This window comes from Coregonus lavaretus (genome assembly GCF_964263955.1).
Source record: "Coregonus lavaretus genome assembly, chromosome: 6".
NCBI classification, from domain to species: Eukaryota; Metazoa; Chordata; class Actinopteri; order Salmoniformes; family Salmonidae; genus Coregonus; species Coregonus lavaretus.
The window spans coordinates 3,670,189-3,687,907 of NC_139993.1; the positions used below are offsets into that span (position 1 = coordinate 3,670,189).

The window sequence follows — 17,719 nt, forward strand, 5'->3', positions numbered from 1 at the left end:
CGCATAGAGTTGATCAGGCTGTTGATTGTGGCCTGTGGAATGTTGTCCCACTCCAAGATATGCCCAGTTCCAAACCAAACCCTAGTGTAGATACTGTCACCTCCAAAATTATTGGCAACCTTGATAAAGAAGAGGAAAAAAGACTATCAAATAAATCATACAAATACTGAGATATATTGGATGTATGTGCTATATTATATTATATTATTTTATACTAATACAATTGAACAGAGAAAGAGATTTTGTTTAATCAATTATTATTTATCTATCAAAAAGATATGGAGCAAAATTATTGCCACCTGTTTTCAATACTCCAGCACCCTCCACTTGCGTAGATAACAAAACATACTTTTTATAAAATGTTTTATGAGGTTGGAGAACACATTGGGAATGATCTTAAGACTATTCCTCCATACAGTATCTTTCCAGATCCTTGATATCCTTCGTCTGCTCTTATGGACTCCCCCATTTAATTCAAAACACTGGTTTGAAATAAAGTCAGGCAACTGAGATGGCCATTGCAAAATGTTGATTTTGTGGTGAATTAATCATTGCTTTTTCAAGTGTGCAAATGTTGTTCTTTTCAAGCTATAACATATAACATTTCATTCAATTAAGTAACATTCTTTAAAAAGACTGATATTAAGTCAGTCCAAAAAATATATCATATTATATTATAGTCACGCACAGTATACATGTATATCTTCTTTCTTACATGATTGTGTATTTGGATAGTAAGCAAGTATAAAACATCACAGGAAGGCTATAGATGGCTCTAGCATGTGCGTGTCCTCAGATCAGGAGTGCAGGGGGCTGGTTCGGACGCGTGTCTGCAGCCCCAGAGCAACACCTCTTCTCTGTTTGTCGTCGTCGTCGTCGTCCCCCCCCCCCCCCCCCCACCCCCCCATCCCCTCCCTCTTTTTTTGATAAGGCACGAAAATGAATAAATTATATGGTATCATTTGGATTATGGAAGATTGAATAAGTGTGCTTCAAACTGTTTACTTGAAATGATTTGTAGCTATCGTCTCTGTGCATGAGAGTGCATTCGACTCAGCTTCCCTTACCAGAAACACGCGATACCATAAAGTGTTGTGTATTCGTACACCCAAATTCAGCCGGAAACTGAAGAACGGATGGCTTGACCACATTTTGCGAACGTTGGTTCAGTTAACTAACGGTCACATTTATGCTGCTCCCGGCTGGGCTTAGTTGATCATTTTGAGGATCCTCCAATTTCAAGAATTTGAAGATTAAACATCAACATGGGTGAGCTTTGTTATATTTTTAAAAATGGTGTACTTGTGTTTAGTAGTTGGAAAATAAAACATCTGTTGTATTTTGGCATAGGCTTATTACCAGTGGCGGCTGGCCGATAGAGGGCGCTAGGGCGCCGCCCCCTTAAATAAAATAATTTTAAAAAATAAAATAAAAAATTAATAAAAATAATAATAATAATAATAAAAACATCAGTATGTCAATATGTGTGTGTTTGAAATATGGAATGCACACAGTAATATGTGTAAGATATGATAGAAAATCATATTCGCAACCTTTCCTCTGCCTGTCAAACGCCTCGTCAGCTCTGGGCGATACAGAAAGTGCCCCGAGGAGGCGGGTCTACGTAGCAGTTAAGCCAATTGCTAATTTAAGATATGAATGTATGACATAAAATGTAGCCAATCAGCGATCTTAAATAGAATCCAAGGAGGGCGATTATTATGATTATTATTATGATAAAATAAGGACCGGGCTCCAGTGGCGCCATTTTTACTAGACGACAATGGCGAGCGCAAACGTTACTCCTCCAAGACCCAACCCTAACTCGGTGAAATCTCTCCTCCAAGATCCGTTTGAGAGGAGAACTTTGTCAGAGAAAGTTCGGGTGAAAGAGCTGGGCCCAGATCAACCTGACCTCTCAATCAGACAGCAGGCTAGCGAGAAAGGGAAGCAGTATATGCGCGGCTTCTCCCGTAGCTGGTACACCAGGAAGGCTTGGCTAGCTGGGTGCACTGATGCTAATGCTTTATTTTGCTTTCCGTGCTTGCTTTTTAAAACGACGGGGTCAGATTCAGCATGGACAGGTACCGGAGTGAGGGATATGAAGCACCTGTCAGAGAAGGTAAAGAAACATGAGAACACCAGGGCACACATGGACAACTCTGTAAAGCTAGCTGTATTAGGAAGGGTGAACATTGCTACGCAGCTGGATGACGGCCACAGGATTGCGGTGAGGAAACACAATGAGGAGGTGGATAAAAACAGGCACATTCTATCCAAAATTATCGATTGTGTGAAGTTCTGTGGGGCTTTTGAGTTGGCCTTGCGTGGGCACGAGGAGACTGACTCCTCGGACAACCCCGGCATTTTCCGGGGCTTAGTGGATTTTGTTGCCTCCCTCGACAGTGTGCTGGAGGAGCACCTGAAGACAGCTACCGTTTTTAAGGGCACGTCAAAGACGATACAGAACGAGCTGTTGGACTGTATGCTGTCAGTGCTTAAGGATTACATCCTGGAGGAAGTAAAGAGTGCTGATTTTATCGCCATTCAAGCTGACGAGACGACTGACGTTTCCACCCACTGCCAGTTGGTGCTTGTGATACGCTACATCGATGCTAAAAGTAACGTCCAAGAGCGTTTTTTCGAGTTCATTTTTATCGAGAACGCAACCGCCGACACCATCGCTACAGCGCTGCTGGAGAGGCTCAGCACCATACTCTCACATGGACAAAAGGCCAAACTTATTGCCCAGGCTTACGACGGAGCAAGTGTGATGAGGGGAGCCACCGGCGGAGTGCAGCGTAAAATAGTGGATGTGTACGAAAATGCGCACTACGTCCACTGCTATGCACATCAGCTGAACCTCATCATGCAGCAGGCTACTTCACGCATCCCCAGGATCGGCACTTTCTTTTCCGACCTTGCAGGATTTTCTGCTTTCTTCTCCAGGTCTCCCAAGCGAACCACCGTGCTTGACGAAGTGGTTGCGCATAGACTCCCCAGAGCCTCTACAACACGGTGGAACTTCCACAGTCGCGCTGTAAACACTGTGTACGAGTACAGGGATGACCTCCTAACGTGTTTCCAGACCATCAGAGACTCTGGGAACTTTGATGCCCCGACTGTCAGAGAGGCGGGGGGCTTTGTGAGGATGCTCGAAGACGAGGCTTTCTGTTTTTTCCTGGCACTGTTCCACAAGATCATGCCAAATGTAGACATGCTTTTCAGCCAGCTGCAGAAGAGGAACGTCGACCCTGTCTTCATTAAAGCACTTGTCCAGAGGTTCACAGACAGCATGCTAACAATCAGGTAAATAACTATATTTACTATTGGCTGATAAAGATGTTGTTAGAAAGATGAATAGTTCACTTACAACAGTTTAAAAGCCTAAATGTGTCTGGTCATCAAAGTGAGTGATTATCATAGAGCCGTCACAATTATATTAGTTTTAGTATTTTAAAAGGAAAGAGAAGACACAATCAGACGTTGATAATAATGCAGGAAAGTACTACACAGTTTTTAATAATTATTCAGGTGTCCACCAGGTCAATTTCTAGAAGAGGCCTAGTTGTTATTGAAGATTAACTTTATTGCTAAGTGCACAGCAGAACAAAATGATGTTGCATCCCTCTCACAAATGTAATAGAAAAAGGCTTTAAAACGTAATAACATCAGTTAATTATGTACATCACAGGTTAAAAGCAGTTACTAGACATAGTTTGTGTGTATATACACACTATCTGTCTGTCTGTCTGTCTGTCTATATATATATATATATATATATATATATATATATATATATATATATATATATATATATATATATATAAAAGTCACTGGTTGTGTGTTGAGGGGGAATTACAGTGAGTTAAGAAGTCTGATTGCAAGTTATCAAATTAAACTTTATTTTTTGGACCCAGGGCCTCAATTCCCTCTTTGTGTGGGGACAGCGCATCTGACGAGCAGCAACAGCCCATCAAGCGACGGAGGATGCTGGGACCAGGAGAACAACAGAGGTTGGCTATAGAGGTAAGTTGTGATGTAATTGTCAGTGTTTCCCCCTAGAACTTTTTTCAGGCCTGGTAGTATGTAGCCAAAACCCTGAACAATCAGCACCTTGGTAATCATATACTTGAGTTGGACATAGGCATGTGTCAGTCAGGATCACTTGCATCAAAATAGCTTAATTGCAAATTAAAGCTGATGATGTATCTTTTACAGGTATGTGATACCATCCTGAGTCATGCCAAAGAGAGGTTATCCTTCACCCAGCACCTCATCAGTGCAACACTATTGCACGGAGAGTTGTTCCCACAACACAGTGTGAAGTTCCCCGATACAGCGCTTGAAACAACCGTGGAGGCGTACCCCATGTTGAACAAGGCCAAGCTCAAAACCGAACTGTCCCTCATCTATGAGAACAGTGAGTTCAAGGCTTGTAGTGGTGCAGTGCCCCTGTACCAGTTCTTCATGGAGAACAACCTTCAGAGCACTTTCACAGAGACTGCCAGCCTCCTCAAGATCCTCATCACCACACCCATGACAACTGCTGAGTCAGAAAGGTGCTTCTCTACACTGAAAAGGATCAAGACCTTCCTGAGAAACAGCATGACACAGGATCGCCTGAACGCTCTGGCCATGCTCTCCATGGAGAAGAAACTTGTCAGGGACATTCCTGACTTTAATCAAAGGGTCATTGAGAGGTTTGCCACTCAGAAGGACAGACGGGCAAAATTCCTGTACAAATAAGATGATAGACACACACACAGAGAGCAGCTCTGGCCGCATGTTTCTTTGTATATAGTTGACCTTAGCATAAAAAATCCAGTTATATATGGTACTCTAGAAAGTCTTAATAGTGTCTTTGCTAATATTACTGTATATATGTTGTTTTGTATCAATTAATTGTTGCAGTTCTGGAGCACATTAACAATTAGTCACATTTAGTATGATCATAAAATACTGTATGCTATTCTTCCAGTCAAAGGTTTGAGTCCATCCACTTGATATCCATTTCTATATTATACATCCTTTTATACAGTGTAAGATTTCCTATAAACTTTATAATAATTTCATGTTATTGTCCACTTTCCACTCTGTTCTGACAGCATGCCTGTTGCGTTGCCTGTTTACTACCAATGGTGAAAAGTTCACTTTAAATGCAAATGAAAGGCTTGGGTTTGTGTAATATGTTTTTGTGTAAGAATGCCTCAACTTTTTAATATTGGCATTAAATAATTACTGAATGTTTCACTGAGCACTGCTGTCCTGCAGTTTGTGTTAAAATATATCGCGATGGTTACAGGAAAAAAAAAGTATGGCACAGCCCCACCGAGAATATTTTTCACCAGCCGCCACTGCTTATTACCCTACAACAGGACAGTTCACATTTTAGTCATTTAGCAGACGCTCTTATCCAGACTTACAGTTAGTGAGCGCGTACATTTTTCATACTGGCCCCCCGTGGGAATCGAACCCACAACCCTGGCATTGCAAGAGCCATGCTCTACCAACTGAGCTACACCTCAGCTTGTGTTTGTCTTGTTGAGATAGGAAGCTCTGATTCTCGTTATGGAAACATTATGAAGGTTGAAACTGCTAGTGCCTCAAAGGAGACAGCAGATGCTGACGACATGCTAGAGGTATGTGGCCTATGAAATTAACAGAACCTACATAATCAATACTAATCCATACATCCATCTCATTCACAAAAAATACTGAAAACACATTTACTTTACAACAGGTAAAGCAAATGTCTGATTTGTAAGTTCCTGCTGTGGGCTGGCCTATATTGTCCTTTTAAAACAAGGCAGCAGTTCAAATTTGAGATAAGAATGTGTTTAGCCTATGCCATAGTCTACTAAAGATGCACTGTTTAACTTTTGGATAATTTCAGCCAGTAGTTTTGAAAGTGGTGCTCACGAGTCAAAAGTGGTCCCCGTTTTATTTGTACTACATCATCCAATTGTGTACTGTCTTCCATTTCGTGTGAAATGTTACAAATTTTGCTATTTACATATCATACGAATTTTGCAATTCGTGTGATATGCTACGGCTCCAATTCGTGCAATATGTTACCAAATTGGTTGTGCTTAAGATCCTGGAGGGCATCTTTAAATCATCACTTTGTTTTCAGTTTCGTTATGATATCCTGTCCCGTGATCAGGTCCTTTGAAACTACAATATGTATCACACTACACCTGGCTGGACATGGAATTGGTTTATGGAGCCATAGCCTTTTGTAAATAAGCTTGGGGTTGTTTCTAGACTGAACCAGGATTTCTTGGAAATTAGGCAACTCTGCCCCTTAAAGGGATGTTGAACTCAAAATACAACCTAAAACGATAAATAGCCTACAAACTTTGTTAAAATATAAATCAGACCTTCCACTACATAAATAGATAGTTAATTATATTCTTACCTCAAGAGGAGTTATGTGGCTGTCTTAGAATTAAGTAAACAATGCATAGAATACAACCCAATAAATACAAATTCCCCCAAAAACAATGCATGGAATGCGAGTAAAACCAAACTTGATAATGCGCCTTTTAAAGGCAATTTCCTTGATGGTCGTGGCAATCACATTAACAGTAAACACTGTTGATAGACAAACTGTTATGTCAGGGTGCGTTTCATCAAGAGTTCAAACTTTCTGTACACTCGCTTGCATGGTAGTGCGCCAATCCCAACTCACCTTCCCCATTGAAATACATTGAGTTGGCACTGTCATTTTACCCTGCATTGCTCAGTGTGAAGGGTTTTTTGCCCTAGCACTACACAGCTAATCAAAGCTTGATGTTTCATTATTTGAATCAGCTGTATTGCTAGGGCTCCCAGGACCAAGGGCTCTATTCAATCTGTAATGCTGAAGCGCCATAGATTCCGCGAGAGAAATTTAAAGATAATTTACGATTGAGCCATTTACTGTGAATGCAGTCTCCACTAAAGCGGGACCATTGCGTTTACATTTCTATCAGGCTGGAAAGCTGAACTTCCGCAATGCAGATTGGATAGAGCCCCAAGCAAAGATATTATTATTCAGACCCCTTGACTTTTTCCACATTTTGTTACGTTACAGCCTTATTCTAAAATTGATTAAATCGTTTTTTCCCTCATCAATCTACACACAATACCCCATAATGACAAAGCAAAAACTGGTTTTAGACGTTTTTGCACACAAAAAAAAACGGTACAAAAATGAAATATCACATTTACATAAGTATTCAGACCCTTTACTCAGTATTTTGCTGAAGCACCTTTGGCAGCGATTACAGCCTCGAGTCTTCTTGGGTATGACGCTACAAGCTTGGTACAACTGTATTTGGGGAGTTTCTCCCATTCTTCTCTGCATATCCTCTCAAGCTCTGTCAGGTTGGATGGGGAGCGTCGCTGCACAGCTATTTTCAGGTCTCTCCAGAGATGTTTGATCGGGTTCAAATCTGGGCTCTGGCTGGGCCCCTCAAGGTCATTCTGAGACTTGTCATGAAGCCACTCCTGCGTTGTCTTGGCTGTGTGCTTAGGGTTGTTGTCCTGTTGGAAGGTGAACCTTTGACCCAGTCTGAGGTCCTGAGCTCTCTGGAGAAAGCTTTTATCAAGGATCTCTCTGTACTTTGCTCCGTTCATCTTTCCCTCGATCCTGACTAGTCCCTAGTCCTTGCTGCTGAAAGAATTCCCACAGCATAATGCTGCCAACATCACGCCTTACCATAGGAATGGTGCCAGGTTTCCTCCAGACATGACGCTCGGCATTCAGGCCAAAGAGTTCAATCTTGGTTTCATCAGGCCAGAGAATCTTGTTTCTCATGGTCTGAGTCATTTAGGTGCCTTTTGGCAAACTCCAAGTGGGCTGCCATGTGCCTTTTACTGAGGAGTGGCTTCCGTCTGGCAATTCTACCATAAAGGCCTGATTGGTGGAGTGCTGCAGAGATCGTTGCCCTTCTGGAAGGTTCTCCCATCTCCACAGAGGAACTCTGGAGCTCTGTCAGAGTGACCATCGGGTTCTTGGTCACCTCCCTGACCAAGGCCCTTCTCCCCCGATGCTCAGTTTGGCCGGGCGGCCAGCTCTAGGAAGAGTCTTGGTGGTTCCAAACTTCTGCCATTTAAGAATGATGAAGGCCACTGTGTTCTTGGGGACCTTCAATGCTGCAGACATCTGTGCCTCGACACAATCCTGTCTCGGAGCTCTACGGACAATTCCTTCGACTTCATGGCTTGGTTTTTGCTCTGACATGCACTGTCAACTGTGGGACCTTATATAGACAGGTGTGTCCCTTTCCAGATCATGTCAAATCAATTGAATTTATCACAGGTGGACTCCAATCAAGTTGTAGAAACATCTCAAGGATGATCAATGGAAACAGGATGCACCTGAGCTCAATTTCAAGTCTCATAGCAAACGGTCTGAATACTTATGTAAATAAGGTATTTCTGTTTTTATATTTAATATATTTGCACAAATGTCTAAAAACCTGTTTTCGCTTTGTCATTATGGGGTATTGTGTGTAGATTGATGAGGAAAATAAATAATGTAATACATTTTTGAATAAGGCTGTAACGTAACAAAATGTGGAAAAAGTCAAGGGGTCTGAAAACTTTCCGAATGCACTGTAGTTCATCTGTGTCATTTACAGTGGGAGCAAATGAAGCATAGTGGGCAGAACAAGCAAGGAGGTGGGCAAAGCCAAGCATGAGCCAGCGAGATCCTGTTGGCACATTGTAGCATGTGTTTGCATATTTCCGTTAGGGAACGCCTCCTCTGTGACTCGACCCTGCCTCTCAATGCAATTTGCTTGCAACTGATAAACCAGCCTTAATCTCTCCATATCCGTTATAAAAAACAGTGTTGCCTACAGGAGGTCAGTTATGCACGGACAGAGGCAACAACTATCTGGGAGAAAGTAGAAGTGCGAGGAATAAGTCAGGCATATTTGTCACATTTGCAACAGCAGCACCTAGCTGAGCTTTAGTCTATCAATTTTGAGGAATCTCCAGTTTCAATAATCAAAACTTCAACATGGGTAAGCTTTTATCTTTTGAAAACAGAGGGAAAATGGTGCGATTCGGTTCCATCCACTAACCACGTTCCCATCCACAGTTTTTATGAGAGTAAAGTCATACTGTATTTTAAAAAACAGTTGTGATGGAAACATGAAGGTCCGGTTAAATTGTATGAATGCAGACAGATCATTTGTTTGTTTGACATGGTGCGATTTTTTTGTGTCGGTAAAATTAATAATGCGAGAAATGGTGGTGGATTAAATAACTATCATATGAAAGTATACTTGGAGTCACTACGAGTCGGGTTAACCATGCAGTTTATTTGGCTACAGATTAAATAAATTGTGATGAACTTCACAGAACCAGTACCTGGGCTTATGGAGACTACTGGTTCAAACTTCACAGGGTGGTAAAAGTGCACGGTGATGAGCTTGATGCTCCTTTTCAATAAATATCAAGGGTCTTATTCTAGTGACATGATGATCAATGCTTGACTGCCGTTTGACAAATACAAATATTATTGCTCTTATCCATAATAATCTCATCATGTAGCATACGTGCACAGCCTATCCGCATTGTATCTGCGAGATGTTGGCTAGAGCGAACGAGCCAAAAACAGTAGGCAGGCACATTTGCTATTTAATGCAACAGTTGTTGTGACAAAACTATCCGTAGAGTTGAAAATGCGATGGAAATATTGAACCTTCGATTTTTATTAGGTACATGAAAACTAAATGTGCAATATGCAGAAATCGCTCAGCCATGTCCTGTTTGCAAAACTTCTAATAGTTCGCCTAATTTCAGTTTATGTGACAAACAAGTAGTCATTGTGTAGAGAATCATTGTACCATCTAAAACCTTTGAAATATATTTTCCATAACCAAAAATATTGTACGTTCAGCTGTTTGATGCTTGTGTACAAAACCAAAAGTAAAAGAGGCAAAAACGAAACTTAAAAATGGGAGGCATAGAAATAGTGCACATAGAATCTACAGCTTCTTAGACTTGCTTTCAATGAGAATGGCAGATCTATAACTCACATTTCTATGTGAATTTGGTTAGGCCGCCCAAAAGGATACATATTGCAGGAACAAGTCCATTTGCTGGAAACACACTACTGGTGGGAAAATGTGCATATTATGCGGATTTTAGAATATTTGCATGACAATCTGTTGACAGTTGGATGGAAACCTAGTTACAGTGCCATGTTGTCTGTCGCACATGGGTGTCCTGAGCATACAACTCAGAAGTATGAATAATAGTTAAAGGTATTTCACAAAAACTGGTGCACCAGTTAAAAGATCCTGTCATATATTTATATTATTAGATTTTAAATGTATATGTAAGGGAGAGTGGGGTAAATGAAGCCAGCCTTGTTTCTAGGAAACCATACACAAAATGTATCATTTTACCAAATCTTTTAGGAAAAGGTCATCATTTCATGGAGTCTGTGAAGGAAGAAACCACATGGAAAAAGTGGTAAACAAGTTAGGTCCAACAAACTGATTTTATTGTGTTAGAGGTTTCATGATGCTTGTACCTAAACCAAAGTAGACACTTTTAAGATAGTTCTATACATCTCTATAAGCTTCAAAATGAGGTCCTAAACCTAGCATGAAAGTGTGTCCTTGTAGTTCTGTGGGCTAATACAGTAAAAATGTTTGCCTTGGGGTAAGTTGAGCCAATTGAAATGTTTTCTTCCCAGGCGTAATGCAAGGCATTATCGCTGCTGTATGAGGTAACAACAGGGCCTGTGTTAAAAGTGTAAAATAAAAAGCACATAGTGTTTGTTAGGTGTTAGGCCTATGTTAAAAGGTGCTTAAAATGATTAAAATACAAAAAAACTATTGTGATTGTTTTGAATTGTGTTTGGGAAGTAAAGATGGTTTAAGAAGGTAGTGGTAATATTTAATTCAGTACAGAAATGTTTAGGCGCCATACCTTACCCTGTCCCTCAGCTCAACTTACCCCATACCCGGGGTAAGTTGTGCCAAGAGACCTCTTTTTTTGGACAAGCTATGTTTTCAAAACTATAATGTTTACATCAATTCTGATTATTTTCAGGGACACACAATATCCTGAAATATATGTAGATATCTTTAATAGAAATAATACTATATTTCCCTTGACAGAGTTGTGGGGATCTATTTTCTTATAACTAGATGTGATGCCTAGCTTACAAATAATACATTAATGATTAAACATAATAGGTTTGTGCTGTACTGATATAGATTGTTTAATATAACAAGCTGTGATTAATGTGGGGAACTGTTAGGGTGTAGGATGAGATAAGACTTGTGTCTCACTTACACACACACTGCCTCTTTGTTAAACCGCTCAAGGACATGTGTTCTGCTACAAAGATGTCTGAGGTTGCTGACTCGAGACAAGTTGTGGAGATAACAACTAATGCCTGGCAACAGTGAAGCGCCAAGGGGCTGGGACCAGCCTGTGCGCCAACGATAGGCTGAGTAAGTCTAAACCACGCTCAGTCTCTACTCTGATAGGCCAGCAAGGAGCGGGAACTGTCTCTGTCAGAGTATTTAAAGAAGATCTTATAACAATGGCTCAGTTCTCTGACTGCCCTGCGTGGTTTTTCAGTGGGCCCGTATATACGAACATCATATTTACCAATTCAAGTGTTTGCATTAATTAAAATACTAGTCTATTTTAGAAGACGTGTATTGACCTCTTTTTGTTCCTATACCAGATTTGAATTGACGCAACTTAACAGAGTGATGCTGAATGTAAAAAATGGCTTAATTTACCCCACTCACCCCTACCAGAAATCTATATAAATGTGTTTTTGGAATATTACTGCTAGTTTACAACAGGGCTTGTACAAATGTACGCTTCAGTTTGTCTTGTGTAGTCTGTGCACTCTAATGTGAATTGTCTTGATTATAGCCTATGATATGAAGGTTGGTACTACTTGTACCTCATACAGCTGTAAGTGGTCTCTGGCAATTCTTACAAGTTATAACAAATAATCAATATAATAAGTTCTTATATATACATTCATTTACAAACAGGATCTCACGAAATGGCAGATGAACTGCAATACATGAACAAGTATAAGTCCATCATAAAGCGGGTCGGGCAAAAGCATGGAGTGGCGCCATCCATCATAGCTGGTATCATCTCACGAGAGACCAGGGCTGGGACAGGAGCAGGACTGGTCAATGGTTGGGGGGACAATGGAAATGGATTTGGACTCATGCAGGTAGGCACTCAGCTTTGCAGGTACATTTTGTTATACTGTTGTTGGCAGACAAGAGCGCTTGTTTCCTATTTCACAATACAATGTAAGCAGTGTCCATAGTTTTCTATTGAATATTTTTTATAGGTTGACAAAAACTGGCACAAGCCACGGGGGAGATGGGACAGTGAGGAACATCTCAGTCAAGCAACTGAGATTCTCGTTGATATAATCGGATCGGTCCGGAGTAAATTCCCTTCATGGACCGCAGAGCAGCAGCTGAGAGGTATAGCCTACCAATTGACCCGCTCTTCTTGCCAAGAGTTTAATATGAATATTGCAGCTTTAATATTGCAGCTTCCATCAATGTAATTGTCTGCATAATTTCCAATCTCCCATATTTATTTGGTATATATACAGTGCCTTCGTAAAGTATTCGGACACCTTGACTTTTTCCACATCTTGTTACGTTACAGCCTTATTCTAAAATTGATTAAATAAATAAAAATCCTCAGCAATCTACACACAATACCCCATAATGACAAAGCGAAAACAAGTTTTTAGAAATGTTTGCAAATATATTAAATATAAAAAACAGAAATACCTTATTTACATAAGTATTCAGACCCTTTGTTATGAGACTCGAAATTGAGCTCAGGTGCATCCTGTCTATATAAAGGCACACACCTGTCTATATAAGGTCCCACAGTTGACAGTCCATGTCAGAGCAAAAACCAAGCCATTAGGTCAAAGGAATTGTCCGTAGAGCTCCAAGACAGGAAATGTCTGCAGCATTGAAGGTCCCCACGAACACAGTGGCCTCCATCATTCTTAAATGGAAGAAGTTTGGAACCACCAAGACTCTTCCTAGAGCTGGCCGCCCGGCCAAACTGAGAATTTGGGCGAGAAGGGCCTTCTTGGTCAGGGAGGTGACCAAGAACCCGATGGTCACTCTGACAGAGCTCTAGAGTTCCTCTGTGGAAATGGGAGAACCTTCCAGAAGGACAACCATCTCTGCAGCACTCCACCAATCAGGCCTTTATGGTAGAGTGACCAGACGGAAGCAGTAAAAGGCACATGACAGCCTGATTGGAGGCACCTAAAGACTCTCAGACCATGAGAAACAAGATTCTCTGGTCTGATGAAACCAAGATTGAACTCTTTGGCCTGAATGCCAAGTGTCATGTCTGGAGGAAACCTGGCACCATCCCTACGGTGAAGCATGGTGCTGGCAGCATCATGCTGTGGGGATGTTTTTCAGCGGCAGGGACTGGGAGACTAGTCAGGATTGAGGCAAAGATGAACAGAGCAAAGTACAGAGAGATCCTTGATGAAAACCTACTCAAGAGCGCTCAGGACCTCAGACTGGGGCATGTCCTTGAGTGGCCCAGCCAGAGCCCTACTTGAACCCAATCGAACATCTCTGGAGAGACCTGAAAATAGCTGTGCAGCAACGCTCCCTATCCAACCTGACAGAGTTTGAGAGGATCTGCAGAGAAGAATGGGAGAAACTCCCCAAATACAGGTGTGCCAAGCTTGTAGCGTCATACCCAAGAAGACTCGAGGCTGTAATCGCTGCCAAAGGTGCTTCAACAAAGTACTGAGTAAAGGATCTGAATACTTATGTAAATTGATATTTCCGTTTTTTACTTTGAATAAATTAGCAAACTTTTCAAAAAACCTGTTTTTACTTAGTCATTATGGGTTATTGTGTGTAGATTGAGGGAAAAAACAATTTTATCAAATTTAGAATAAGGCTGTAACCTAACAAAATGTGGGAAAATTCAAGGGGTCTGGATACTTTCTGAAGGCACTGTGTGTGTGTGTGTGTGTGTGTGTGTGTGTGTGTGTGTGTGTGTGTGTGTGTGTGTGTGTGTGTGTGTGTGTGTGTGTGTGTGTGTGTGTATACACAAAGTACCAGTCAAAAGTTTGGACACACCTACTCATTATTTTTACTATTTTCTACATTGTAGAATAATAGTGAAGACATCAAAACTATGAAATAACACATATGGAATCATGTAGTAACCAAAAAAGTGTTAAACAAATTAAAATATATTTTATATTTGAGATTCTTCAAAGTAGCCACCCTTTGCTTTAATGAAAGCTTTGCACACTCTTGGCATTCTCTCAACCAGCTTCATGAGGTAGTCACCTGGAATGCTTTTCCAACAATCTTGAAGGAGTTCCTACATATGCTGAACACTTGTTGGTTGCTTTTCCTTCACTCCAACTCATCCCAAACCATCTTAATTGGGTTGAGGTCAGGTGATTGTGGAGGCCAGGTCATCTGATGCAGCACTCCATCACTTTCCTTGGTCAAATAGCCCTTACACATCCTGGAGGTGTGTTTTGGATCATTGTCCTGTTGAAAAACAAATGATTATCCCACTAAGCGCAAACCAGATGGGATGGCGTATCGCTGCAGAATGCTGTGGTAGCCATGCTGGTTAAGTGTTCCTTGAATTCTAAATAAATCACAGACATTGTCACCAGTAAAGCACCCCCAAACCATCACACCTCCTCCTCCATGCTTCACGGTGGGAACCACACATGCGGAGATCATCCGTTCACCTACTCTGCGTCTCACAAAGACACGGCGGTTGGAACCAAAAATCTCAAATTTGGACTCATCAGACCAAAGGACATATTTCCACCTGTCTAATGTCCATTGCTCTTGTTTCTTGGCCCAAACAAGTCTCTTCTTCTTATTGGTGTCCTTTAGTGGTTTCTTTGCAGCAATTCGACCATGAAGGCCTGATTCACGCAATGTCCTCTGAACAGTTGATGTTGAGATGTGTCTGTTACTTGAACTCTGTGAAGCATTTATTTGGGCTGCAATCTGAGGTGCAGTTAATTGCCGATTTCTGAGGCAGCAGAGGTAACTCTAGGTCTTCCTTTCCTGTGGCGGTCCTCATGAGAGCCAGTTTCATCATAGTGCTTGATGGTTCAAAGTTCTTGAAATTTTCCGGATTGACTGACCTTCATGTTTGTCATTTCTCTTTGCTTATTTGAGCTGTTCTTGCCATAATATGGACTTGGTCTTTTACCAAATAGGGCTATCTTCTGTATACCAACCCTACCTTGTCACAACACAACTGATTGTCTCAAATGCATTAAGAAGGAAAGAAATTCCACAAATTAACTTTTAAGAAGGCACACCTGTTAATTGAAATGCATTCCAGGTGACTACCTCATTAAGCTTGTTGAGAGAATGCATAGAGTGTGCAATGCTGTCATCAAGGCAAAGGGTGGCTATTTGAAAAATCTCAAATATATTTTGATTTGTTTAACACTACATGATTCCATATGTTTTATTTCATAGTTTTGATGTCTTCATTATTATTCTACAATGTAGAAAATAGTACAAATAAAGAAAGACCCTTGAATGAGTAGGTGTGTCCAAACGTTTGACTGGTACTGTGTGTATATATATATATATATATATATATATATATATATATATATATATATATATATATATATATCCTTTTTAAATTTATAAATGTTCCCCTAACCCTACCACCCCTCCCCTAATTGGAGTAATCTAATGGACAACAACACTTAAGCTTCTACTTCCAGCTTATACACACTATATAGATTTTACGGACACAATGTATTTTACAATAGTTCTCTTTTGTTTGTTTTTAATCCCGTCCTTCAGCTACCCTCAACCCCTCCCATCTATCTCTGAAGACCATCCAGTTTTGATTTCTATTTGCCATATTTTTCAACTGTGCTGTGATGTTTCACAAAAGTTCTGAAACTTTCTATTCTCATAGTGTCTACAGATTGCAAACCAAAGATAAACACCTTTGCTAAAAGTATTATTATATTATTGATTGATTGACTATGATTTTTCAAATCACCCAGTAGTAGGTAAATGTTGCAATTCTTCAACCATTATTGGACCTGCGACCAAAAACAAACATATGGACAGTACCAAAACAAATGATCTAATGATTCTGTCTCTTCGCTGCAAAATCTGCAGAGCTGGGATGGTTGTATCCCCCATAAATTTAACATTCTATTGGTTGCAAGAATTTTGTATAATAATTTAAATGAGAAAACTCTACGTTTTAAATCCGGCGTTGTTTTGTGAATCAGTTCATAAACCATGTGCCATGGAATCGGTACATCAAAAATCTCTTCCGAACTATTTTGCAATCTATATGGCACAACTGTCCATTTTTGGGTCCTTAAATGAAACTGCCAAGAGTTTGATGGAGATGATCAGTCATACATTTAATACAAACTTTATTATGCATTATACAACTACATAGATTACATGGCTACACTACAACCTGTTGTGTTTGTTTTTTCAGGAGGATTAGCGGCCTACAATAGGGGTCTGGATAATGTCCACTCATACAGCAGAGTGGATGAGAACACCACTGGGGGGGACTACTCCAGGGATGTTCTTGCCAGAGCTACATTTTACAGAAGCAATGGTTATTAAAGTCAACTCAGTGGTTGCCTAGCAGTCTGATTCAGACCATTGTGAAGAAAATGACATATCCTTTACTACCTTATCGAAACTTAGGCTGATGTTTAATTGTTAATTAATTATGATTCATTAATCCAGTATTTACTCATCCTTGCCCTTGGGTGCACATTTTTGTTTTTGGCCTAGCACTAACACCCTTGAGTCAACTCATCATCAAACCTTTAGTTGGGAAGCACAGATTTATAACATTCTAGTTCATATGATTTTCCAATCCCAATGTAATAAGAAATGTTTCTGACCTATTTGTGCTCCCTGCGATTGTCTTGCACCATCACTATGTATTGAAATAACATGACTAGCTACAACCTTAAAAATAAAACGTATGATTACAGTCTTTTGTTGTTGACCTCTGTTGAAATAAGTATCAGTATGACGGAAATCTGGTGGCAACCCTAATCATGTCATGGAATCACACACACACACACACGTTGAGTTACTTGTCAAAATAACATTTTACAGAACACACACTCACTTTTTCTTAGTTTGGTAACATTTTTTAATTGTCAAAAAGTAGAGTGATTACATTGCTGAATTTTACCATACATCAAGCACTAGCAGTAACACCACATTTCATTTCTGTGATTTAATCTCGTCCGTTCGACGATGGCACTGCTGACGCCGCTGCTCCTCTCTCGCAGGGCCTTAATCCTACCCCAAGGTCCCTTGCCCCCGAGCATGTCCTCCCAGGACCACGATTTGCCCACCTGGGCCATCGCCAGCCTCTCCATCTCCTTTCCTGGCGCTTCCTTCCATGTCCAGTCTGCCTGCTCCTGGACACGCTGCTTGGTCCTTTTATGGTGGGTTTTTCTGTCACGATCGTCGTAGGAGTGAGTAGACAAAGGCGCAGCGTGTGAAACAAACATGACTTTAATAGTTAAAGTTTACCAAAACACGACTCGTGAAGTCCACGGTGAACAAACACCGACACGGAACAAAAACCCACAACACCAAAGGGAAAACATACAGATTAAATATGGCTCCCAATCAGAGACAACCAGCCAAACAGCTGACACTCG

At 40.7% G+C, this 17,719-nt stretch overlaps 1 protein-coding gene across 2 annotated transcripts; it reads left to right on the plus strand.

The window, feature by feature from the left end:
- The first annotated feature begins 954 nt into the window (after positions 1 to 954).
- Positions 955 to 17,037, plus strand: LOC311130673 (lysozyme g-like). 2 transcript variants are annotated; one of them, XM_084163459.1, is made up of 4 exons: positions 955 to 1,269; positions 12,030 to 12,220; positions 12,344 to 12,482; positions 16,522 to 17,037. In XM_084163459.1, exons 1-4 carry the CDS (start codon positions 1,266 to 1,268, stop codon positions 16,653 to 16,655), a joined length of 468 nt encoding a protein of 155 aa, XP_084019585.1. In that variant the 5' UTR covers positions 955 to 1,265; the 3' UTR covers positions 16,656 to 17,037. The 2 variants fall into 2 exon arrangements, with proteins under 2 accessions (XP_084019585.1, XP_084019584.1); XM_084163458.1 differs by lacking the exon at positions 955 to 1,269 and adding an exon at positions 8,841 to 9,017.
- The last annotated feature ends 682 nt before the right edge of the window (positions 17,038 to 17,719 follow it).